The 27,838-nt window shown below is 45.0% G+C and overlaps 1 protein-coding gene across 3 annotated transcripts in view; it reads left to right on the forward strand.

Moving 5' to 3' along the window:
- The window catches only part of ARHGAP15 (Rho GTPase activating protein 15), a 1,201,663-nt gene that overhangs the window by 282,292 nt on the left and 891,533 nt on the right, over window positions 1–27,838 (forward strand). For all 3 annotated transcript variants that reach the window (XM_063933735.1, XM_063933734.1, XM_063933733.1), the window contains exon 6: window positions 4,624–4,713. In XM_063933735.1, coding sequence (XP_063789805.1) covers window positions 4,624–4,713 — 90 coding nt within the window. The remainder of the gene's footprint in view (window positions 1–4,623; window positions 4,714–27,838) is intronic.

A 27,838-nucleotide genomic window follows, 5' to 3' on the forward strand; every position in this document is an offset into this window, starting at 1 on the left:
TTGGCACCAACATCATGGAGGTGGCAGGAGCTCAGGGCCAAAGGCAGGGCTTGAGTATTGTGTGGGTAGACTTCCACACCATCAGGCTGTCCCCCCAGGAGTTCAAATTTGTTGGTGGCTGAGCTGGGTGGCCCTTGATTGGGACCCCTAGTGAGTGACATCATGGATAATCTTTAATTAATGCAATGAGTGCAACGTAAAAAATCCAGTTAATTTTTTTTAACCTTTTTTTCATTATTAATAATAATAATAATAATAATAATAATAACTACTGGAGAGAAGCTATGCCCTATGTTATAGAACACTGTATTTTGTTTTCAACTTTAATTAGAACCATAAAGCATAAATCATTGAAATGTGAATATTTTAATGACCTTTGACTTAATCCAGTAATGCTGCTTTCTCTGGCAGCAATTTATTTTGCTTTATAAAACTTTGGATATTTTTTAGCTAACTTTACAAACTTAAATACAATTGTAACTGCTTGTTATACACCAAAGTGGCAGAAGATTATTGTTAAACACAAGACAAGATTATGACAGGGCTGTGTTCTAAAGCCAAGCATTGCTCACGTGTGAATAGAGATGTTTATTTAGGTCGCTGGGTCTATTATAAATGCTTCCCTTGTATATAATAACAATTGAACAATGATAATTTAACAATGATAAAAAATAAAAGCTTCATTAGAGATCGTGTATATGCCATATATAGAGCAGTATTCAGGATAGTGATTTGCTTGTTAAATATTTCCACGTTCTGCTTTCTGCAGATGAACTTTGTGGCTATGCATTTAGGTTGTTACTCTATCTAAAATTGTATTATCATGTTGAGTTTGAAAATAGTCAAACATATAATAGATTTTCCTGGAGATTGCAACATTTAGACAGACTTATTTTAGTACTGGACCATGTTGTGCTACTAGAATTCAGGACCAGGTGGGAGGTCTACGTTGGCAAATTCATAAATAAAAGGCTAGTAGGGATTATGTAACTAAAGTTGTTGGGAATTCAGAAGCCAAGTCCCCTGCTACAGTATATAGCCAGATAGGATGCCTATTTAATGAAGTGTTAAAATGTGCTGCCCAGATGTAGAGCAAACATCAAGGTAAGTCTAAAGCTGGGTACACACAATGTGTCAGTCTGACCCAGTGACACAGCGATGTGATGTAACATACAGTACATCGCATCCACGGTCCACCATAAACACTAAATGATTCACTGAGAAATACAGCATGTGTAGTAAAGTCAAAATTTCATTTCCAGACTTACACACACAATGCATGAACATAAAACATATAAAGTGGTCCCCCAGAGTCCTGTTTTAGTGGAGAGACAGTAGTCATCCAAACTTGACAAAGACCCACAGAATACGGGTCGAAACGCGTTGGTAATAAGGGAATATAGACCACCGCAGCACCTGCCTAGAACATCTGGACCACTGATAACCATGAGAAGTTCCCTGTGCACCTTCCCGGGAGGACGCTTGGTGACTATTTAATTGAATTTATATGAGAACTGTTTATGATCGGTTCTCAGTTCTTCTGGTAATTATTCTGTCTCCCCGCTAAAGCAAGACTCTGGGGGACCACTTTATATGTTCTATGTTCATGCATTGTGTGTGTTAGTCTGTACATTAAATTTTAACTTTACTACACATGCTGTATTTCTCTCTTCATATGTTGACCCATGACAAACGGTGTAACATTGAATGGCCATTTGGACACATATGTCTACTCGAGGGATGTATTGTTATTTATTTATTTTTTCCATACATATTGATGTTGTTTGTATGATGTGGATTTAGTTAAAGGCGCCCAGGGGAGCACCTTTCCCATTTAATAATAATAATAATAATAATAATAATAATTTTATTTATATAGCGCTTTCTCCAAACAGGAATCAAGGCGCTTTACAGACATCAAAACAAACATAATACAGAAGATTAATACAGCAATACACAGGCCACACAGACATAAAAATTAAAACCTAGAATGGATAGAGTAATCATATTGCAGGATTGGTGTAGGCATTTTGGGTAATAACTTCCGTGGGCTGTGTATCCACCCTCACAGGGTACCAGGTGCGGCAGCCATCTTTGGCGCACTGCGTAGGATTACCCTTCGTGGAATAGTCCACCCCTAGAAGAGATAACACAAAATGGGGGTGATTGCAGCGTCCTAACGTTCAGAGTAGGGTACCAACAAAACTATCAGGTCCATGTATTTTCATCCCATCCACAAGCGTACCAGATGAGGCAGCCATATTGGGCGTACTACGGAGGTAACACTGGGAGGTAAGCCCCACATGGGCCCAATGCATACATGGGAAAACGGGCACTAGTGTAGTTGTATGATATAACCTGTATGAACAATCTACGTGAGGCACATTTTTTCTTTTCTGTCTGACAATTCTGAGGTGTTTTGGAGCGACACCTACTGGTGATAGTGTGTACTACAGGGCAGCCTACTGTTCAGTACGCGATTCAGAGGGAACCAAAATAATTTTTTAAAAATAACTAAATGATGCACTGTATGATGTCACATTGTATCATTACATGCTGCTTGTAACTATTCCACTGTCAGCTGTGGAACTGTCCCTGTCCATGTTGGAAAAGCAGCTCATGTAAAATGGGTCTCTTACCTTCAGTTGATATCAGGGAGCTAAAACAGGAGCTTTGTTTTAGATCCTGTCTTAACCAGACTTTATTACAATTAAAAGTCTGATGATGGTCTCCTTGTGTAAATCATATGCCCCTTATACCCCCTTTTGACACTTCCTCTGTCCATGTGCTGCATTTGTACATAATAGAGTTGTTGGTGGTGAATTGTGTTTACTAAACATATAAATGAGAACTCAACAAACAATTGCTGATGATGTTACTCATATGAAATCATGACAAAATTTAGTTCTGCCCCCTATCCGTCCAATCCCTGCTTTTTTTTCCATGAATCCCTGCTTTTGGGCAAAACGTTCCTGGCTTGCAAATTGGCACTGTCTTGGCAAGATTGTGACAGTTGGTCTGTACAGTATATATTATTTTTTACATTTTCTGCAGTTTTTTTGCAACGTATCTACTTGTGAGCTGGAGATTTCAGCTGATGTGTTTATTTTTTTTTTATTGTGATCTCAGAAATATGTATTTTTGGAGTGGGAAGGGCATTTTGACTTTACTTTATTTCTCAGGCAATCACCAGACAGTAACAACACCATTTGAAAAGGCAGCCTACTGAATTTCAAATGAGGATGCCCCAGAGTTCATAAAAGCCAGGTTTAGTTAGCTACTCCCCTATCCGTCTTCATATTGATTTCTGCAGTCCAGAGATGTTCTCTAGTGATCACCCTTGTCTATCAGGGAATAACCTCTCAGGCTTGCATCATTTAAAACGAGGATACCCCTGGGCATAGTGTCTGGAGAGTTTGAGGCTTAATGATGCAATAGCAAACTGCTGTGATTATCTGATATACTGTATGCTCCCCCACCCACCTCCCAGAGTACTAGTAGCATCAACTAGTAGATGATGATTTTCAGGTAAGTGTCCTCCCCAGTGGTGCAAGTAGAATTTTTTTCTTAGTGGTACTGAGAGCAAAAAATGGGCATGGTCACGTGTCATGAGGGGGTGTGGTCACACAAAACTAGGGGAGTGGCTACATGACAATAGGGGCATGGACACATTATGCCACACATGGTAATGCCCCTTACACATTATGCCAAATACCGTAATGCCCATTACACATTATGCCACACAACGTAATGCTTGTTACACATTATGCCACACACCGTAATGCTTATTACACATTATACCAGACACTGTAGCACCCATTATACATTATGCCACACACCGTAATGCTTATTACACATTATGACAGACACCATAATGCTTATTACACATTATACCAGACACCGTAACAACCATTACATATTATTCCAGACAATGTAACATCCATTACACATTATGCCACACACCGTAATGCCCATTACACATTATGTCACACACCGTAATGCCTATCACATATTATACCACACACAGTTATGCCATTGACACCATTTTATAAAAATGCCCCTTATAAATTATGCCCCAGCGGTGGGCTGGTGGTACTGTGTACCACCACCATATTGCTTATTGGTACTCCATACCACCACGTACCACCCTACTTTCATTTAGACATAGTGGTGCTGAGGATGACTCACACTTCTCCGTAGCAGTGAAGGGTTTATTATCTTGAGTGCTAGCATCTGTATAGAAAATAACACAAAACAGAGTTTGAAGTGGGAGAGTCCATTATTGCTTAGCAGTAGTTGTTACACAAAGCAAGTAATCTACTTATTACTTTGATGTTAATTCTGGCCTCTGATCGGGCATAAAAATCTTTAAAAAATCTCTGCATGAGAAATGAACATATATGCTGATTTTATGGATACTGCATTATGGATTTTGGGGACAGTTTAAACTTTAAAGGTGATATTTTCTGTACTGATGTACTTTCCAGGTTGAAATTGCTTAATTTTTACATTATTCTGTACATGTAATTTAAAGTGTATATATTTGAAAGCACAGAGAAGTATATATATATGTAAGTGTAAACCAATTTTCTAAAACAAGTATATATATTTTCCTGTTTGCAGAAATCAGGTTCCAAATCAGACTCTATAGACTTATATGGAGCAGAAATTGAGTGGACGACTGAGAAATCCAGCCGGAAAAATGTGTTCCAGGTAAAATCTTGCTATCTTAAAAGGATAAAAATGTGATGATCTTTAAAGGGGAAATTTTACTTTGAGCAATGTTGTTTCCCAGGCAGATACATTTCTATTGGTATCTGGATGATAGATCTACATTGCATTGGTTGACAGTCAATATGTCAACACCATATGGTCAACAGGTACATAAGGTCAACAGCTACAAAGGCCGACATGACAGTGGTCGACACACAAATTGTCAACACATGTTTTGTGGGGTTTTCACATGTTTTCTCAATATGTGCTTGATTTACTATCCACATGGACAGCTATTGGGAATAGTAACTTGTGGCGAGCAAAGTGAGCCACCATGCCTTAAGTGTGGTGGGTAAAGAGAGCCCGCAAGGGTGTATATTTGTATTGAGGGTGGTCACATAACATGAAATAGATTAGATTTGGCCCAAAAACCTCAAAAAACACATATTGACCACTTGTGTGTTGACTGTTGTCATGTTGACCTTTTGACCCTGTCAACCTTTTCCACTGTCGACCTTTTGTACCAGTCGACCTAATGCATGTCTACCATTTGTTTTTGACCTATTGACTGTCGACCCTAACATTGTCGATCCATTGATCCACACCCTTGAACACAGTTACGATGGCATCTGAGTAGGGTGTTCTATGTGGGTGTTCTGAATCTTTGGGCCTGATTCAGCAATAGACGGATTTCCAAATCTGCTCACAAGCAGCTTTGCAAATCCATCCACTGAAAATATAAATGCAGATAAACGTGTCAGACACCTCCTTGCTGCACTTGCGATCCCAGCACTGTGACTAAGGTCTCGGCCTGGGATCAACGGTCGCAATGTTCCCTCAGAGGGCCAGCTGAGTAAGCCTCAGCTTACTCAGGCTGGCCATTGCAGGGCACCTAGCGAGGCCTGGAAGTATGCATCAAGTATGCATCAAGAGACGCAGACCCTGGCCTTGCCACTCTCGGAAAATGGGGGGTGACATTGTTTCAGGAAATGCCAGCCTTCAATGCCCCCACGCCACCCCCAAAATGCCTCTGCCTTTCAATCAGGCAGAGGCAGATAGGGGACTACATACACTCAGGACCCATTTTGCCCATCACAGAACTGGTCCTGCATCTGCGCACATTCCCGATAATCGTGAATCTGAGTGGGTATTTGAATCAGTGTCCAGTGCTGAATCAGGCCCTTTGTATGCAAACGCTTTCAGTGACACGCCAGCGACACACCTGCAAAACTCCAATGACATGCAGCATCATGAGTCTTATCAGCCAGTCCAGGAACACCCCCCTATTACCTCCCAGTAACTGTCCAGGAACACCCCTTCTGTTTCTGCTACCGAGTCTCAGTGACTCAGTATGAACAAAATTGGGATGAAGGAAAAACATTGGCTGTTTGCGTGAACATTGGCATAGTGTCCACTCAGAATCAGGCCCATTGTATCTAATACTAAATGAATATCTTGTTACATCAAAAGGTAGAACAAATAATATTGTCTTTAAGATAAAAATGTCCGGTCAGCCCTATAATTTGTCTTCATGTTTGCAGTGTTACATGTTGGTTATATAAGGGCTTTGTTTGTTTCTGTCTTAAATCACCTGTTAGTATATAAAAAGGCCCCATACACTTTTATACAGTGTAAACAGTGTACAATAATAGTAGTTTAAAGGAAGAGAACACTTTTAAACAGTAAATAATGGATGACTAATGGTTAACATCAAAATGGACCAATCTAGTGTATTAACCAGGATTCTCATAGAAAATTATTGTCCTGGCTCTAAACAGTGGCTTCTTAATATTTTGTCCTTGAAAAAAAAAAGGAGGAAATGGCTTCACATTGGACTGGACTAACAGTCCCAAGGGTCAGGGCTGTCATAACAGCATTGTAGGCCCTGGGCAAAGCAATGCTCTGCAGCTGCTACGCACCCATTCTTGGGAATAAATTAAAGAAAATATCATAAGTTACCCCTTTTGCAGTCCTACGCCATCTCTCCACATGCTTCCATACAGTGAATGGCTGTCAGTATTTTGGGTGATAGCTCCAGCCATCCACCAATCAGCATGCTGACAGCCATTCACTGTTTGGCTGCAGACTTGGAGGCTGGTCAAGAACACTGTCATTCACAATCAGAGCAGCCGGACAGCATTCTCTATTGGTCTCTCAAGAAGCTGCTGAGGCACCAGCCCCTGCTTGAAGGACCCTAGAATTGTGGTGCCCTGGACAGCTGCCCAGTATGTCTATATGTTAAGGTGGCCCTGCAAAGAGGAAAAAAGTGAGACAGACAGTCCTGCATACGATTAATAGGAGACAGTGCTTCTAATGAGAATACTCTACCAGTGCTGTTACGAGGGAATTATTGGGGGATCACTGGGGCGCTAGATAATTTACTGGGGGGCTGCAGACCTTGAGTAAGAACTTCGACTGGTTTTATTTTTTTCATAGTCTTTGCAGTTCATAACTCACTTTCTTATTATACTGTTTTATTAACTTTAAAATAATACCAAAGTATGTAATTTTTTAAAGGTTCTAGGCGGTGTGCTAATTGGTTTCTGTTTACTATAAAATATATAATATGTACCGATGGTTATTGCATTATGTGCGTTATTTGCAACTCTATAATCACTACATAATTTGCTTATTTGTAAAAGCATAAAAATACCAGATCCTGTGGCTCCTAGAGCTGTAAGATCGATGTGCTAGCTTACGATGTCCTTTCGTTTCATCTGGTCAAGAGCCTCTTGCTTCTAGCATGATAATATAGCAATAAGCATTGTGTTATTTTCTCTTATTTTGTTTCATTACCTACAGAGTAATGAAAGGCCACACAGTGAAACGAGGCAATAATTAGCCTAGCTGATGTGTTCTCTTATAAATGTCAGTAAAATTTCTTTGTTGAAATTAGTCTGAGTTTTCAATTTAAGACCATGAATTATTGATTATATATGGAAAATGACCACTGAATGATTTGGATAAGAGGAATCAGTGAAACGAAATTATACCTGTTAGCGATGTTTACATTTAAAATCCATTATATCTGAGGGGAGATATTAATTATAATGACATAATGAGACAGAGTGCAGGTGCCTTTGCATCCAAATGTATTACGGCGTTCAGAGTTGGTTTAATAATACAGAGAATGTATTGCTTAATATTTTCTGTTAAATTAGCGAACGCAGAAAAAAAAAAGTTAAGGTGAAGCACAGAACATTGGGTACAACAGAATGAAAAATAGACAAAGGGAACAATTACTTTCCTTTTAAATGCAATTACAAGTCTGTTTTCTGCCGTCACGTAAGGTTAGGGCTTTCCATCACGCTAGTGGTGAACGGATGACGATTTATGGTACGATCACACGCTTGGAACATTTTTGCTAAGTGCACTTTGGTGTTTAGGCTGAAATTTAAGGCGCTGACGATTAAAAGGATTACAATATAATCTTAAATAATCCTAACTGTCATTTACACAGTAACGGTGGTAATAACGAAATAAAACCGTGTTAAGGACCAGCTCCTGTGTCGCTCAGCAGATTGTTGTCATCCCCTGATTCCCTCTCCAGGGTGAGAGCTATAATGGGGATCTCTGCACAATTTTGTTTAAAAAAAACCTGCATCCCTCAAATGGTAATAAATTGTATTTTGCTGATTATTTTTATTAATTTGTCTTCTGGTTAAATAATAAGCACATATTACATTTCGAACCTATCTGCTTGTGAGCTGGACATTTCAATTGACATACTGTATAACAAGCGAGTTTGTAATATTATAAAGGGCTTTAATGTCCCCTGATGTGACCAGCTTTATGTTTATACCGCAATTTTGAGTTCAGCTGTTTATACTTTTTCAATTTGCCCTTCTACCTGCTGACACAATGCGCAAATTACTTTGACAAGGTGCAGAATTGTACCTTCCAGATGGACTTACTCCTAAAACTAAATGGGGCCCTATAACATGTGGTTGCAGATAAAGGCCCTCATTCCGAGTTGATCGCTCACTAGCTACTTTTAGCAGCCGTGCAAACGCATAGTCGCCGCCCACGGGGGAGTGTATTTTCATTTTGCAGGAGTGCAAACGCCTGTGCATCCGAGCGGCTGCAAACACATTTTGTGCAAAACAAGACCAGCCCTGTAGTTACTTATTCTGTGCGATGATTGCTGCGACGAATGACACGGTAATGACGTCAGATACCCGCCCAGCAAATGCCCGTCCACGCCTGCGTTTTTCCAAACACTCCCAGAAAACGGTCAGTTGACACCCAGAAACTCCCACTTTCTGTCAATCTCCTTGCGATCGGCTGTACGACTGAAAGTGTCGCTAGAACCTGTGCAAAACCACGATGCTCTTTGTACCCATACACCGCGCGTGCGCACTGCAGTGCATACGCATGCGCAGATTTGCCATTTTTTTAAATGAACGCTACGCAGCGAGCAAAGGCAGCTAGCGATCAACTCGGAATGAGGGCCAAAAGCTCTTATCTTCTCCCCTAATAAAGTCATTGAAGCATCAGTAACCGGATTAGCAAAAAACATCTGAGATGCTCAATATTTTCTGCTTCCTAAACCTTACAAGACTAGAGCTGCACCAAGTTCCTTACGCTGTCTTTTTTATGCATTTGCCTCCTTGGTCCTGTCTCAGCTGTTTGCCTTTCTGAATTCAATACATTTGACAGGTCACCAGGGAAGATCCCTGCATTGTATATGACCTTATTGTTCATTTGGCCTCTGGTAAGAAAGTGCTCTAGGTCCTTTAACAAATGATCTTGTACCTTGAAGGGAGATATTTGTTGTTTCAATGTCGGTTAAATTTAACACATCAAATGAATTGACATAAAACAGTGTTCTACTTTTGTTTAGATTACTTCCAGTTTAGTTAGATATTAATTATATTACTGATAGCAATCATAGTATTGTGGCATACCTTAAAGCCTTTACATCTAAAATACAAATGACCTTTATAAAAAAGATAATCTATCTATCATTTCTACTTGCATATGACTCAAAATCAGGCACAATAGATAGATACAGTAGATACAGATGTAGCCACTCTTATCTTTGCAAGTGATCACTGTGATAAGTGTGCGTGCGAATGGACGTGCACGCACACGCGCCTATAGAGAATGCATGGTGCGATGGCACCTGCGTCTATTCGTCCTATGTCAAGAAGAGTTGCATGCCGCAAAGACGAGAGTGTATACATCTGAGGAATAAAAGTATATAGAATAGAATAGAAATAGAATAGATAAAAGGTTGATTCGTGTCTGTCTGTCTATCTATCTATCTATCTATCTATCTATCTATCTGTATCTGTCTGTCTGTCTGTCTGTCTGTCCATCTATATCATAGACATGGGGAAATGTAATAGTGTCCGAGTTTGTGGATGTTCGGGATTTCAGCCAACTTGGTTTTGCCTTGTAAATGATTGGCGCTTTGAAAATGCGGGCAATCTCGGCTGAAATCCCAGACATCCGCAAACTCTGACCCTATCAAATTTTCCTGATTATGTTTACATGTGTTGTGCAATTGAGTGCATGCAAATTTTTCTTTATTATCAGTCATGCAAAAATAATCTAGTCTGGCTTTACATGTGAGCATTGGCAGTTGGCTGGTTTAGAATGATTCGGACCCAAATCACTGTGTACAGGTCCATCAATGACCAGTGATGGTCATGAATGTACAGTATGAAATGAGGATCAGCCAAATATCCGGTGAACCATCGCTGAGCGTCACTATGTTATTGTAGTCACCTACAATACGAATGAAGCCCCATGGCTTCTGGCCAAATTAGATGCATAAACAGTGGTATGACTATCCAGATCTAAATGCATGTAGCCAACTTCAAGCTGCTCATACTTACAATGATTTGTATTATCAATTTGGTGTTACAGAGCAATGTGTGAGGTCATCAGCTCCATATGATTCCATTATTTATATCTGTGTAATCAATTGGACCCAGATCCAGTTGCTTGACACCAGAAGGGAAATTTACTAAAGGTCCATTTTGGTCGATTTGAGTTTTTTTGCGAAAAGACACAATTTTACGAATTGCTAATTTACTAAGGCCTCATTTGCATGGAAGTAGCTTGTCAAATGCAGCAATTCACCATCGGTGCAAACATCGTCTAAATAACATTGGTATAATTGGAAATCGCAAATTTATTAAGAATCGTTTTTGTCAAAGCACTCCACTTCACACCAAAATGCAGGCAGTGATTTCTTGTGGCCTTGCCCAACTGACTGTAAGGGCCCAGGAGCAAGAAACAGAACAGAGAAACCAGCAGGTTGGAAAGTATTTGGGAACTTTGTTGCTTCACTGAGACTTGTGGTGCAAACTGAGGCGTGATTAACTTTATTTTGGCATGCGTCTTTTGAGGCATTCTAGACGCAAGTGAAAACACTTGTTTGTAAATGTGCGCTTTTTGTTCTGGGGATTAGGAGCAATAAGGGGCGATTAAAGCGCCCAAAAAAAGATTCTTAGTAAATTTACCTCCAACTAGTGTAGTGTCAGTAGTGCTGATGCACAGGATGCATGTGGCTTGCATGGTGCCTGGAAATGACCCTTCAGAAAGTAGCGCTACTGCAGAGCTGCCCTTAGATGCTCCGAATAGGCATCCTGAAACCTGTCCATCTGTCACAAGCATCCTTAGGACACTCCAGGCAGTGCTCTTCTTTCCAGTGCCAGTGGTCCCCCTAGGGAACATCATGACATCACAGGTTTAGGAAGCGGGGCTGGCACAAGGCACACTGCCGTCCTATCATAGCACTGCCTGACACTGCATCTCTGTATATACGGGTGTATCACACTAGCTGTAGTGTCCTTCCATGGCTATTGCATGGTGTTTCCTGCTATTATCCACTTTCTGAAAAAGTATTTGGGGATTTATGATGATATCTTGCACAAGTGTTTATTTGTATTACCATTATGTATACAGTATATAGCACCAGCATACTCTGCAGCACTTATATTATGTATATTACAGTGCCTTCTGCATTTATCTTTTCATAACCTACTCATAAAATAATTTCATTTCAATAGGATTATCCTATCTACCTCAGACTGTAAATCACATTGTATAAATCAAGCCTTACTTTAAGCAAAAGTATGGTATATTCTCTATGAAGTGGCAGCCATTATTGCTCATTTACTCTCACCCACTGAATATCCATTAATGAGGGATAATGGATAGCGCACTTTACTCACTGCACCACCAATGAATGATTTATTATTCTGCAGATTAGTGTGTTTTCTTCAAAGCATTGCAGCAATGTATACACCAAGCTGTACATTACATTTCCACTGGCCGGTTTAAATATGTAAATGTGGGTGCCAAAATGAGAGAATTGTTTCCGGAAACAATTTAACATTTCATTTTAACGTTTCATTTAACACCATCCATACAAAAATAAAGCTCATTCTTTCTATCCTTTGCGTCACGTTAGTCAGGTGAAAATATCAGTCACATCACTTAACTGTTACTTAATACTGTACTGCACTTGCTATTGCCATATGCCTTGAAATAAATATACAGTGTATATATATATGTATATATATACAGGTTGAGTATCCCATATCCAAATATTCCGAAATACGGAATATTCCGAAATACGGACTTTTTTGAGTGAGAGTGAGATAGTGAAACCTTTGTTTTTTGATGGCTCAATGTACACAAACTTTGTTTAATACACAGTTATTAAAAATATTGTATTAAATGACCTTCAGGCTGTGTGTATAAGGGCCCTCATTCCGAGTCGTTCGCTCGGTATATTTCATCGCATCGCAGTGAAATTCCGCTTAGTACGCATGCGCAATATTCGCACTGCGACTGCGCCAAGTAATTTAACAATGAAGATAGTATTTTTACTCACGGCTTTTTCTTCGCTCCGGCGATCGTAATGTGATTGACAGGAAATGGGTGTTACTGGGCGGAAACACGGCGTTTCATGGGCGTGTGGTTAAAAACGCTACCGTTTCCGGAAAAAACGCAGGAGTGGCCGGAGAAACGGAGGAGTGTCTGGGCGAACGCTGGGTGTGTTTATGACGTCAAACCAGGAACGACAAGCACTGAACTGATCGCAGATGCCGAGTAAGTCTGAAGCTACTCTGAAACTGCTAAGTAGTTTGTAATCGCAATATTGCGAATACATCGGTCGCAATTTTAAGAAGCTAAGATTCACTCCCAGTAGGCGGCGGCTTAGCGTGTGTAACTCTGCTAAAATCGCCTTGCGAGCGATCAACTCGGAATGAGGGCCAAGGTGTATATGAAACATAAATGAATTGTGTGCATGTAGACACACTTTGTTTAATGCACAAAGTTATAAAAAATATTGGCTAAAATGACCTTCAGGCTGTGTGTATAAGGTGTATATGAAACATAAATGCATTCTGTGCTTAGACTTAGGTCCCATCACCATGATATCTCATTATGGTATGCAATTATTCCAAAATGCGGAAAAATCTGATATCCAAAATACCTCTGGTCCCAAGCATTTTGGATAAGGGATACTCAACCTGTATATATTGTCCAGGCAGCAGACCAATGGGTGTGTTTAATGGCAGTCAACGTTTCTGGGACCATGTCCCTTTCCTCAAGACATAAACCTTTAGGGGTGTGTTTGATGGTGATCCCCAAAACGTTGAACAACATTAAACACACCTCTTTGGTTTTTTTTCACTTGTTATCGGTCTCTGTGCTGGAAAAGGGGACTTGGCCACTCAAAAGGGGCGTGTCCTTAAGACACGTGGTAAGGTGGACTGGGTGGTGAGGAACACAGGGGTGCTGAGGCATACATGGAAAAGGAGAACAGAATGACAATCTTTGGAATGGGGAGAGTTAAACCTCCTGGGCTGGGGGGTGGATCATTATGGTATGACAGGTTATGGCCAATTAGGGGAGTCAGGGGTGGTGTCAGTGAATAAATTTGGTTGTATCTGGGTGGTAGTGTCTCTTTCCTTTTGCCTTCCCACCCTCCCACCCTGTTAATTTTAATTATTATTGGTGTTTTGGTTTAAGGTTGTTGGCTGTGGTTTTTCTCGTTAGCTATTTGTTGGCAGAAATGAGCGGCAGGTTCTTGTGTTTGAGTTATTAGTCACAGTTTTTAGTCGGTTTGGTCCTGTTTAGGTGCACTCACCTTCGTTGACTGTTATATCTGCTGGACCACCCTTCAGGGAGCAGCGTCATCACCCTTCAGGGTGGGTAGTCAAGGTAGAAGGTCTGAGTGGATACCTAGGTTTGGATGGTAGTTTGATTTTGATTGGGTTAGATTTAATTAGATTGGGGTTTGTTGATAGATTTCAGCCGTTCTTTTTTCTGCCACCATACTCTTTAGATTAACTATGAAAATTAATATCATTTCATCAGGTTTTCTCTAGGTAATAGATTATTAATAAAGAGCTAACAACTTTCTGCCAAAATACAAGTCTCCGTGTCGTTATTTTATAGTATAAGTTGCTTTGAATGTTTTACTGTCATGAAAGGGGTAAGCCCATCAGCCTTCAAGAGGTTTAGTGTTTGCTATAGGAATCATCAGCCAGTAGAAGTTATCTTGCAAAGTTAGCAATGCTCAAAAACACACCTGTTATTAAACATTATTTTTTATGGTATTCTTTTCCCTGGTCACTATTTTTACCATTTGGGTAACTGAGTAACCTAGCACTCTACAGTGTCTCTACATCTTCCCTCTACCCATTACACCCAGCACATACATTACATATGATCATTACCTACACATGGGCTTTATACAAATGGTGTGGGCCAGGCATGCCAGACTGAGAGGCCGGCTCCTCTCCTTCACAGTACTCATCATGAATACTGGGCAAGACAAAGGGCGTGATGTCATCACACCTGGACCAGACTCATATCCCGGCAGTATTGGCCGGCGTGATCTCATCTTAGCAGTCAATCATTGACTGCTAAAGTGAGTGAGCTGGTGGGATAACTGTGGCTGTGCCCTGGGTGTTTTTATGGAATCCATCTGCGGCCAGGAGGATTTACCCAGCTGGCTACTCCAACCCTGTGGGAGCGGAACGTGTCTCTTGCTTCCCTGCTGGCATCCCCTCCCTCCCATCACCTTTGTTGCACCCATGCCATGCTGGACCCTTGGCCTAATTCAGATCTTTTCGCTGCTGTGTGTTTTCGCACAGCTGGCGATCAGATCCAGATTGCGCATGCGTATGCACCGCAATGCGCAGGCATGTCAGATGGCTACAACGGGCATCAGCGGTCAGCGATGGGACGGTGCGAAGGATCCATTCGCACGGGCGTTCGCTAGGTGATTGACAGGAAGAGGCCGTTTGTGGGTGGCAACTGACCGTTTTCAGGGAGTGCCCGAAAAAATGCAGGTGGGCCGTTTTCAGGGAGGGTGTCTGATGTCAGCTCCGGCCCCGATCAGCAGGATTCAATCGCACTGGAAGAGTAAGTCCTGGGCTGCACAGAGACTGCCAAAATCAGTTTGTGCAGCTCTGCTACACATGCGATCACACACTTGCACAGCGAAAATACACTACCCCTGTAGGCGGCGACTATCTGATCGCAGGACAGCAAAATTAGCAGCCCAGCAATCAGATCTGAATTAGGCCCCTGTCCATAGGTGTTCGGGGTCCTGGAGGCTGCTGCACACAGCTGATAGAGCTCCACCTGCTAATTCGCAGCACCCCTGAACTAACTGCTTATGGTCAGAGGGTGGGTCAGTAAGCTGGAAAATGTGTTTTATGGGGGCGATCACATTTGTGTGTTATGGGGGGCAGATCCCCTGAATCTGCCACTGATGAGGGACTAGCAAGGGAGAACATTACAACAGGCAGCTGGTTCCGCACCACCCTAGTTAGCAGTCTAGCATTCACAGAAAAAAAATAATTCAGTGTTTGATGTGCCGATATGTCACACTGTTGTATACTCTTCGAGCACTGACTGCACTCCAATGTCACCCTGCCTTACTGCACCTCATGTCACCCTGCACCTCATGTTACCCTTCACCTCCATGTCACCCAGTCTTACTGCACCTCATGTCACCCTGCACCTCCATGTCACCCAGTCTTACTGCACCTTCATGTCACCCGGCACCTCATGTTACCCTTCACCTCCATGTCACCCAGTCTTACTGCACCTCATGTCACCCTGCACCTCATGTCACCCTTCACCTCCATGTCACCCAGTCTTACTGCACTTCATGTCACCCTGCACCTCCATGTCACCCAGTCTTACTGCACCTTCATGTCACCCTGTATCCACCCTTACTGCACCGCCATATCAAACCGCCATATCACCCAGCCTTACTGCACCCTCACGTCACTCAGCCTTACTTCTCCCCCAATCACATTCCTCCCACCTGCTACTGGTCCAGGCCATTGGCATATCTATAATGGGTGCAAGGTGTGCGGAGAACATGGGCCCTGGGTCCAGTGGGACACGCACACTGTACACCCTGCACCCATTTAACTATACACACACCTCTCCATCGGCCCGGTGCTTGCTGCAGATCTGCAAATATCACTCAGAAAATAACCACCGTGGCCATTCTTCGGTGATTTGCGCATGCGCAATAGAGATGTCCCCAGGAACGCGGCGCGTGTGGTCACCATGTTCCCTGAGACCTGCGCATGAGCAGCAGACTCTGGCACAATGCCAGTGTCTACTGCACCGTCGGAGAGGAGGGGGCCCAATCGGAGACTACACATGGGCCCCTCCTCTCTTAAAGTGCCTTTGGTCATGGCTATAGGATGATGACAGCAATTACAGGGCAAAGTAAGAAATAGTTTTGTGTAGTTTTTTTCCACCTAACAGTAAGAAATATTTTTCATCTCATATTTATTCCCATCCAATAGCTCTTGGCAGCAAGTTCATTTAGCAGCTATGGGGCTATCACACAGTTTCCATTTTCCAGCAAATATTACACTACATTTATTTTATCATCTATGGTGGTACTGTACTTAGGGAATCATGGTTACATTGCGCATTAGAAAATAAAAAAAATCTATCTCAGTGGTTGCCAAACTTATTTGGCCTAATGCCCCCTTTTCAGAAAAACCCTTGAAATCTACCTTCTATAAGCAAACAATCTAAGATGCAGTGACAGACTTGCATTCTTTTCTGTATCTATATTTCTACCTATGTCCTACAACATAGTACAGAAAGATGTTGTAAATAAGACACCTTTTACAATTAACCATAGTAGTAACATTTGCATTACACACAGAAAATTATGATAACAAAGGATAATATATAAAAAAAAAATCATGAATAACATTAAAAATAAATCCTAATGAGAAGGCTGAACCTGGCACGCTGCTATCAATTTATTAATGTTTGGCTCTATTTTTGTCAGCAGTGATCTCAAATCACATTTTCTAAGCTATTTACAGTGTTTTTTTGTTTTTTTTAGTTAACACATTTGTGACTGCACTGAACCCACGTTCCACTAAATATGATGAAGGAAATGCAATTAAAAACTTTTGTAATATGGACCTTAATCAGCTTCTGTTGCAATTTAGCAAAATCGCAAATCACACAATTATTCTGTAATCTAATCTTTCCAGGATCTGATCGCAGGTTGATTGACAGGCATTCATATGTGTACACATGGCGTTTGTGGGGAGTAGTTGAGAAAAAGCGGGCGTGTCATGGCCATTTTCGGGTCATGTATCTGACATCAGCTGCGATTGCTGCGATGTAAAACATGGCACCTGGTGTGACTGCGTTCTCATTATTCTGAGTAGCACTGGGTCATCTACAACTATCGATGGTGCTCGGTTTCTGCGATGCATTCATAATTCTGGGGCTGCATTCGCAGAATTGTGAACGCATCGGTGGGCGGCTTGTTCTGTGCTGGGTGGACTTGTATTATGCTGGGCGTCTCTTGCTGTGCGATTCTCAGCAGTTGCAGTTCTGCTACAATTGCAGAACTGCAACTGAAGCTGAATAAGGCCCAATATACAAATAGGCAGCAGTACACGTGAGTCAGCATTGCTCAGGACAAAAACTTATGTGGTATCTTCAGCAAACATCTTAGAATATCCCTTCTTCTTGGCAGGCTCCTATTCCTGGTTCCTATCCAATTACAGTGATGACAGCTACCGCGTTTCAGAGAGCATATTGGCCCCCACAGTAACAAAACACACATATTGGCCCCTTTAACAAATTAAACACATTGGGCCTAATTCACACCTGATCGCAGCAGCAAATTTGGTAGCTAATGGACAAAACCGTGGGGGGTTAACATAGTAACATAGTAATCGAGGTTGAAAAGAGGCAAAATGCCCATTGGGTTCACCCTGTATTTAGATAATAATTTAGATCTGATCGCAGCAGCAAATTTGTTAGCAGTTGGGCAAAACCATGGGGGTCATTCCGACCTGATCGTAACTGTGCTAAATTTAGCACAGCTACGATCACTGACACAGACATGCGGGGGGAAGCCAAGCACAGGGCTAGTCCGCCCCGCATGTCTGGGCCTGCCCCGCCGCACAGGTACAAAAGCATCACTTCTTTTGTACTTGTAGAGTAACTCCCAGCCAGCACATCTCCTGCGGCTGGCCGGGAGTTATTTGCCGCTGACAGGGTCGCAGCAGCTGCGTGTGACGTCACGCAGCCGCTGCGGCCCGCCCCCCCCCCCCCACACACACACACACACCCCTGCACGGTCCGACCACGCCTGCTTTAGCCGGACCGTGCCATGAAAACGGCGGCCAAACACCACAGTGCCGCCCCCTCCCGCTCAGCGACCGCCTCTGCCTGTCAATCAGGCAGAGGCGATCGATAGGCAACACCGCCCGCTGGCCATATGGCACGCGCCGGCGCACTGCGGCGCTGGTGCATGCGCAGTTCTGACCCGATCGCACTGCTGCGAAAAACTGCAGTGTGCGATCGGGTCGGAATGACCCCCCATGTGCACTGGAGGTATGGCAGATATAACATTTGCAGAGAGAGTTAGATTTGGGTGAGTTATATTGTTTCTGTGCAAGGTAAATACTGGCTGCTTTATTTTTACACTGCAATTTAGATTTCATTGAACATACCCTACACAAATCAAACTCTCTCTGCACATGTTATATCTGCCCCTCCTGCAATGCACATGGGGGGTAATTCAGACCTGATCGCTCGCTAGCAGTTTTTTGCAGCGCTGCGATCAGATAGGCACCTACATGGGGAGTGTAAATTAGCTGTGCAAGTGTGCGAACACATGTGCAGCCAAGCGGTACAAATAAACCTTGTGCAGTTTCAGAGTTGCCCAGAACTTACTCAGCCGCTGCGATCACTTCAGCCTGTCTGGGGCCGGAATTGACGTCAGACACCCGCCCTGCAAACGCTTGGACATGCCTGCGTTTTTCCAACCACTCCCTGAAAACGGTCAGTTGCCACCAACAAACGCCCTCTTCCTGTCAATCTCTTTGTGATCGGCTGTGCGAATGGATTCTTCGTAAAACCCATTGCACAGCAACGATCCGCTTTGTACCCGTGTGACGCGCCTGCGCATTGCGGTGCATATGCATGCGCAGTTCTGACCTGATCGCAGCGCTGCAAAAAACGCTAGCTAGTAATTGCAGCACATATTGTCCCCCTCACAAGTCACCAGTGGCGCCGAGAGAGGGGGAGTTAGTACTCTTTACCAGGGCCTGTGCATGTGAAGGGGCCCACGTCAAGCAGCCACCCCCTCTCCACCTGCCCGCTTGCCCGCCCGTTAATTTTAGTGTGAGAGAAGACTGACTCCTGCAGGAGCAGCTTCTCAACCCAACTGAGCACACGCTGCTGTGTTCTGACTGGGAAGAGAGGCAGGTGCAGAGGCAGTCAGTCCTCTTTCCCTGGGTGATGTGTGTGGGGGGGTGAAGCGATCACCAGGGCCAGTTCTAGACCTTGTGGCGCCTAGGGCGAAAGTTTCCTGTGGCGCCCCCCATGGTAAAATAGAGTTGGTGTGTGCCGCAGGTGTGCGTTCAAAAATAGGGGTGTGGCTTCTTCATAGGGAAGGGGCATGGCCACAGTTATCCCCCTGTACTTGTGCCCCCCTGTAGCTGTGTCCCCAGTAGTTGTGCCCCCAGTAGATGTGCCCCCAGTAGCTGTACCCCCAGTAGCTGTGCCCCCTGTAGCTGTGCCCCAAGTAGATTTGCCCCCAGTAGCGGTGCCCCCAGCAGCTGTGCCCCCAGTAGATTTGCCCCCAGAAGCTGTGCCCCCAGTAGCTGTGCCCCCTGTAGTAGTTCCCCCAGTAGCTATGAACCCAGTTGATTTGCCCCCTGTAGCAGCGCCCCCTATAGTAGTGCCCACAGTATGTGCCCCCTGTAGTTGTGCCCCTAGTAGTTGTGCCCCCTGTAGAATTGCCCCCAGTAGCTGTGCTCCCAGTAGCTGTGCCCCCAGTAGCAGTGCCCCCTGTAGCATTGTCCCTTGTAGTAGTGCCCCCAGTAGCTGTGCCCCCAGTTGATTTTTGGCCCCAGTAGCTGGTCCCCCCCCCCTAACAGTGCCCTCTGTAGTTGTGCAATACTTACCAGCCCCGCACCTGCTTCCGGACCGCTGCCGCTGCTACTGTCTCTGGCCGCTGCCGGCTCCTCTCTATGGGAGAGATGTCATGACGTCTCTCCCATAGCAGCGCCGCACTGACACTAGGGGTCAATTATGACCTCTAGCGTCAGTCAGCGACGCCGGCTGCAGCGGGCGCCCACACAGCCCACGGTGCCTGCTGCAGCCGGAGAGAGGGGGTCAGGAGTAGCAGCTCTTGCCACGGCGGTGGCGGCGCCATCGGGGTAGCGGCACTCTGGGCAAAAAGCCTGCTTGCCCGTGGCAAGAGCCGCTGCTGGCAATCACACCCCATACCCCTGCCACCCATCGTTGCTCTCACCTGCGCCCCTGTGAGGAACGTGTGACTGCACATATTACACATTTTTAACTGTTTTCAAACAAGGGTGTTTGGCCACATCTCCTGCGTTGGCTACGCCCCCTCTCATTACCGGGGCCAGACAGAGCTGTCATCGCCTCGGCTAGTCACATCACACATTGGTTCCCACAATAACAAAATAAATAAAAATATCCTTGAACCTACTATACTTCAGTAGGTTAGTAAGATCTGTAGCTCTGAAGGAGCTGTTTTCCATCTCCTTCCTTCAGCGGCACAGCCAGCAGTGAGGAGCAAAAAGCAGCACTGGGCGGGCAGCCAAAGTGGTGTGTGTGACCTATGAATCACACTGCGGCTCCATAGTTCACGGGCCGGGCTGCATCCGGGCTACCCAAAAGAGCCCAGCACTGGCCAAGCCCGAAATGATAAATTAAAGTAAGGCAGCGAGCATCTCTGGAGGCACATTTCAGAACCGCTTACTGCACACTAGTGTATCGCAACACAGCAGTTGAAAAAGGCTACCTTACCCCAACCCCTGTGCTTACTTTCTGGATCCATCAGTATTCTGACCATCGTGATCCTGACTGCCGGTATTTTGACCGCATCCCAGTCAGAGAGTGGAGGTGAGTGAGAGTATTTATATTGTAATATATGTCAATTCAAAAATGTTGTTGAATGTTTATGTGCTACTTCAAACTCTTAGTAAAATGAAACTTAGTTTAGTATATAGCTGGAGTTAAGCAGCTAAGGTGGTGTGATATGTGCCACCATCAAGGGTGACAACTCTCGCCTCCACCAATATAGAAGGTAGGGGACAATGTAGCATGCATTTGCTCTACGCATCTTAGCTCTACGCTACACCTCTAATGATGAAAGCAGAGGAAGCCAACCACTGTGTAATGTAAATGATGAGAGCAGGAGAGTCAACCACTATGCAGTGCCCTTATACACAGAGGCGGAACTCTGGGAGGCAATGGAGTCAGCTGCCGCCGGGCTCCTGCCCTGGAAGGGGCACTACTCTTCATGAATGCCATTGGGGATTGGAGTCCCTGCAGGCAGCTGCAGAGATGGAGTGCTAGAGCTGCCGGCAGGGGTGGAGCTAGCGGCAGTGAACAAAGATCTGTGCAAGCAGGAGAGGTTCTGCGGCGTCATCAGGACAAAGAAGGGTGAGGATGACATCACTAATGACCCTTCAAGTCGGTGCCGCTGAAGCCAGCAGCTGCCTGACGAGACTCTGGTTTGTTGTGCCCTGAATGGCGGGATTGGAAAGTGGGAGGAGGGACTGGAGGTGGAGGACATAGAGCTGTCTGTGAGGAGTGACTGGAGGCTCCATGCCATGAGTTGCACTGTCTGTGAGAAGTGACTGGAGGCTCCATGCCATGAGTTGCACTGTCTGTGAGGAGTGATTAGAGGCTCCATGCCATGAGTTGCACTGTCTGTGAGGAGTGATTAGAGGCTCCATGCCATGAGTTGCACTGTCTGTGAGGAGTGACTAGAGGCTCCATGCCATGAGTTGCACTGTCTGTGAGGAGTGACTGGAGGCTCCATGCCATGAGTTGCACTGTCTGTGAGGAGTGACTAGAGGCTCCATGCCATGAGTTGCACTGTCTGTGAGGAGTGACTAGAGGCTCCATGCCATGAGTTGCACTGTCTGTGAGGAGTGACTGGAGGCTCCATGCCATGAGTTGCACTGTCTGTGAGGAGTGACTGGAGGCTCCATGCCATGAGTTGCACTGAGTGTGTGAGAATTGCAGAACTGAGGAGCCTTACCGCTGGGCCTGCTAGTCAAAAGTACAGATGGAGCCATCTTCATCTTGGCCTTTAATAGGATTAACTGAGCCAGGGCAGTCAGACTTAATCCCCTGCTGTATTGTTCTCTCTGTATTTTATTGCAGCTGAGAACAATAGATGAAGGTTTTATGCTAATAAACCATGGTGTGCCTAGGCGCGGCAGAGAAGCCAAGATGATCTTGGCTCCATCTGTATGTGATATTTGTGAAACTATTGTCAAAATGTAAATCTAGGGCTCATTTCTTTCCATTTATTGCTAAATAATATGTGTGTGTGTGTGTGTGTGTGTGTGTGTGTGTGTGTGTGTGTGTGTGTGTGTATGTGTGTGTGTGCGGGGGGCACCTACATTTATCTTGCCACCGGGCGACTGCGACATACTTTTGCCACTACTTATACACATTATGCCAGACACTAGTAGTGCTCTTAAACACTATGCCCTAGAATCAGTAGGCTATTTCAGGGTCAGTAGCTATGGGGTGAATCTGTCTGTTAGGGAGTGTTCCCCTCCTGAAGTAGGCTGTCACTTCAAAAGAAGCCTCCCCACAGGTCTTTGACTATGGGGTCAATCCAATTGTCCACAATGATCTTGCAGGTGAGAGTCATCGTGGGAGTGGCTGCACTTTACAGTGAATTCACACAAAAATGCTCACCACCCCATAGAGGTCCGAGCAATTTTGTGCGAATTCAGGCTGTAACCAGCCCGCGAGCATGCGCATTGTGATCTCAACACATACACAGTTTGACAATAATCGCTCCACTGTGTGAACATCAGCCATTGCATACAAACATGAATTACAGTAGATCCAGTATGGGGGAGAGCCTGGGAGCAGCCCAGCATCTCAGAGAGTGCTCAGTATGCCCAAAAGAGTGATGAAAATGGGGGGTGCCACAAGGTCTTGCACCTTTCCTATGGGGCTACACCTTTTTTGGGGGGACAAGCCCCTTTGAGCCCTTAAGGAGCCCCTGATTTTATATCCCATATGTGAGAGGTATGTCTTGTGTGGTTATTTTCCATACACAGTAAATTCTACAAATGCAGCCACATTAGGGACCTGATTCTGAGGTGCGAATAATGCAAATAAGAGCAAACCCAAGGGGTGCAAATACATTTATTTTGCGTGCAGGGTAAATACTGGCTGCTGTTGCATATAGCCCACAGATACTGGGCAGCTTTATTTTTACACTGCAATTTAGATTTGAGCTTGGATACACCTCTCTTAAATATAAATCTCTGTGTGCATTATAAATCTGCGCTACCTGCAGTGCAGCATGGTTTTACCAAGGTTACTTGCTCTTTCTTGCTTTATGCCCATCTCAGAGACATTCCCTAGCAGTGGCGTGCGGTGAGGTCAGTGGCTGGTGAGGCACTGCAGCCATAATGACTGTCGAGTCCCACCAAAGATTCCTACCACCGCAGAGCCAATGCCCGCTACTGCTAATAGTAGTGCAGAGGGGTTTAGTATGATTTGAATACTGACGGGATCCCGGCGGTCAGAATACCGACAGCGGCATCCCAACCATCAGAATGCCGACAGGTCCCTGTAAAGTACCCTAACCCTCCCATGCACTCTACCCTAACCGTCCCTTGTGGGTGGCCACAGAATAGTTCCAATTCACATTACTCCGCGCTGTAGTGTCCGAAAGTCACATTACACCATAAAGTAGTACTCCTTATACAAGTAACACCACACAGTAGTGTCTGCAGTCTGCACATCACTTTACACCACACATTAGTGTCCGAAAGTCACATTACACCATACAGTAGTACTCCTTATACACATTATACCACACAGTAGTGTCTATTATTCACATTGTGCTGCACAGTAGTGTATTTTGTTCACATTACACTGCACAGTAGTGCCCCATATACACATTATTCCATGCAGAGCAACTCCATCTCATTCCTCCGCCTCCTCCTCATACATCCCTGACTTTGAGGGCATGCTGGCCATTGTGGTTCTTCATCTATAAAGTCACCCTGCTCTCTTTTAATCTATTATGTAAGAGTTCCAGCAGTGGGGTGGTGTTATGAGTGAGTGACTGGTTGGTTCTGTTGCTGAGGGACGTTGGAGACCCACAAATGGTGTTGGAGGAGGTACATTGCTGCTGTGAGCCGCCTACAGGTATTAGTGTGGAGACATGGTGGGAGGGGGTGCGGAGGTGAGTGGCTGGGGACAGGTATCAGTGAAGGAACACAGGGTAAGTGGGTGTGGATGTGAGTGGCTGGAGACTAGTGAGGGGACATGGAGTAAGGGGTGTGAGTGGCTGGGAACAGTTATCAGTTAGGGGACAAGGGAGTAGGGGTGTGAAAGGCCGGGGACAGAAAAGCAGCACATTTGTGAGATGCAGGGAGGTTGCCAGGCCTGCTGGTCAGCAAGCCGCTACTAGCAGGAGAATAAAAGCACAGCACAGTTACCAGCCCTGCAGGCCCTGCACAACACAGGTGACCCGCATCTTGTCACCTGCTGGGTTCTGTTGAACCTGCTGCAGCGCGCGATGGGATACAGCGCAGCTCAGACGAAGAGGGACACTAGAGGTAGGGGAAAATCCTGCACACACTTATCCAATACACATATATATTTTCATACTCACGCCATCCCTATTCCCCTCCCTGACTCCTCATACTCCCATCCTACTCCCCCACAATCCTGTCTTCCCTCTTTTTCTTCACCTCTATCCATTCTGCTCATTGTGCTGTTAGTTTAGTCGTCCACTCTCCCCCACCTCCAGTTTCCCCCTTTCTCTGCATCTGAGGTGCGCTGTATCCCCCATCGCCTGACACCCTGCAATACAGCGCTACTTTTTCACCCCCACTCCCAAGGTGAGAGCAAGTAAATTATTTTTGATAAATCTGACCTGCTGCAGCGCTGACCTTCTTTCTGTGCTGGCCGCGCGCGCTGTTACCATGGCTGGGAGCTTGGTGATAAGGGCACCACGAACAGAGGACGGAGAGAGAGGAGCGGAGAGCAATCCCCTCTTCACACCAGCCAGGTAATGCCGCGGTTCTCTACTCCGGCGCGCGGGGGGGGGGGGGGCTGGCTGGCTGGCTGGCTAATGCTCGCGGCAGGAGAGGGTCACTATCAACTCGCTCGGCGGGGTGGGGGGGCGCGAGCGGTAGCCGGCTCATGAAGGGAGGTTGTTTGGGGACGGGTTGCCACTCCAGCCCTGCCCACTGTCAAATCACAGCAACAATAGTGACAGGGGCGTGCTTTCATATGGGCTGAAAGCACGCCCCTGTCAAAGCGGCACTTCCAGTGGGTGCCGCTTACAGGGATTTTTTCAATGGGCTTTTACTGCCCGATGGTTGGCCCTGCCCCCCGCTTCCGCCTCTTTCACACAGACAGCAGGAGGCACCGGGAACGGTGCCTCCGAAACACCGAAACACGTTTAAGACTTTTTTTCAACACAATAAAAATGATTAAAATAATATAATTGATAAATAAGATACTTATGACACAGTATATGTGACATAAGTATCTTATTTGTATTATTTTAATCCTTAATGACAGGGGAGGCACTGCCTCCCCTGCCTCCCCTGACTGCACGTCCCTGTTCCCTAGTACACATGCGGAAGGAAATGATCACTTACACTGCTTGTCATGTGAAGGCAAATACACTTAACAATCCCCAGGTACCTGCGGCCAGAGCCGGCTCTAACCAATATGATGCCCTAGGCAAGATTTTGGCTGGTGCCCAAATCCCCTAGCACCGCCGCTAGTTCTGCCTCTGACCCTGTACCCCTTTCCCAGCACCCTCACCCATAGAGTCCTCATTTTGGCGCTCCTACCCCCTATATTTTAAATAGGAACAGTGCGCACATTCGGCGGCGCAGCCCAAAAAGGGGCGTGTTCTTGTTGGAAAGGGCCATGGCCACATAACAGTACCCCCAGTTTAAATTACGCCACACAATAGTGCAACTTTATTCACATCATATCATGCGATAGTGTCCCTCATACACATTACATCACACAGTAGTATCACTTTACCTTATATACATTACTCCTTACTGTAGTGCCCCTTATTCACATTACATCACACTGAATTGCTTCTTATTCACATTACACCACACCATATTGCTCTTTATTCACATTAGACCACACAGTAGTGCCCTTTCTATACATTACGCCACATAGCAGAGCACCTTATACACATAATTCCATACATTAGTAATGCCTTTATACACCTAATACCACACTGTAATGCCCCTTACACATATGACACACATTATGAATGTCCTTATACACATAATGCGCCTTACACATTATGCCAACCTTTATTAATGCCCTTATACACATATTTTCCCTTACACATTAATAATGGGGTGGTATTCATGTGACCGCCGGCCAGCTGACCGACAGTCACATGACCTCCTCCACCAGCCCGACGGGTCACTGTCCCGATGGTCGGCATGCCGACCAACAGGGACTATTTCCACTCGTGGGTGTCCACGACACCCATAGAGTGGGAATAGAACCCGTGGCGACCGCAGGTCGCCACCGAGCCCGCAGCGTAGCGAGCGCAGCGAGCGCAGCGAGCCCGCAAGGGGCTTGCTGCACTCGCCCCTCCCCGCCGGGAACCCGGCGTCGGTATGCTGCCGGGATCCCGGCGTCGGTAAGCTGACCGGCGGTCAGGAGACCGCCGGTCAGCAGTACTACACCCTAATAATGCCCTTATACACATAACACACATAATGCCCTTTACACATATGCCGCACATTATGAATGCATTTATACACGACACACATAATGTCTCTTACACATATGCCGAATGCTATTGCACAACTAACCAACCCAGATACAGCACTCACACAGCTGCTAACACTGTGACCTCTGCCTGGATACAGATGTCTCCTCATACATCTTGCCCAATACACCATGCAGCAGGAGATGCCTGACGTGAGTTAGCTTTCAGCTTCCGGGCAAGCTCTGCTAACATCGTGCGCCTTTTTGCCGTCTTATTTGAATTGCTATGCATCTAGGACACACAAGCAGCTTCTGCTGAAGAAAATGATATGTGACATGCCTATATTCTGTGTGTGACTGTGGCTGTATCTGCATACAAAATGCTACGTTACAGTGATTTCCAGGAATAGACTGTAACATAGCATTTCGTATGCAGATGCAGCCGCAGTCACACACACAATTTAGGAATGCCGCATATCATTTTCATCAGCTTAAGCTGCTTGTGCCACTAGACATTGCAAATGCCCTAGGCAATTGCTTAATTTACCTATGCCTAGGGCCGGCTCTGCCTGCGGCAAAACTGTCCAGGCATCCAAAGCACATACAGTATAGTATGTGACAATGACCTATCACACATCTTGTTGCAGATGGGTGTATGTTGTCACCAGAAGTCTGCAAAAAAATGTCCTACAATTAAAGTTCTTCCTTTATTTGCTTCTGTTGACCTATAAAACTTCTAGTGAAAGACAGCGCAAAGCCTACATATGTACACGTGAAGTGAAACACGTGCCTTTTGTAAAATTATACGAATCATTTAGCTTTTGACAGTGACAGCGGAGCTTTCAGAAACCGC

The sequence above is a fragment of the Pseudophryne corroboree genome, chromosome 7 (genome assembly GCF_028390025.1).
Source record: "Pseudophryne corroboree isolate aPseCor3 chromosome 7, aPseCor3.hap2, whole genome shotgun sequence".
NCBI classification, from domain to species: domain Eukaryota; kingdom Metazoa; phylum Chordata; class Amphibia; order Anura; family Myobatrachidae; genus Pseudophryne; species Pseudophryne corroboree.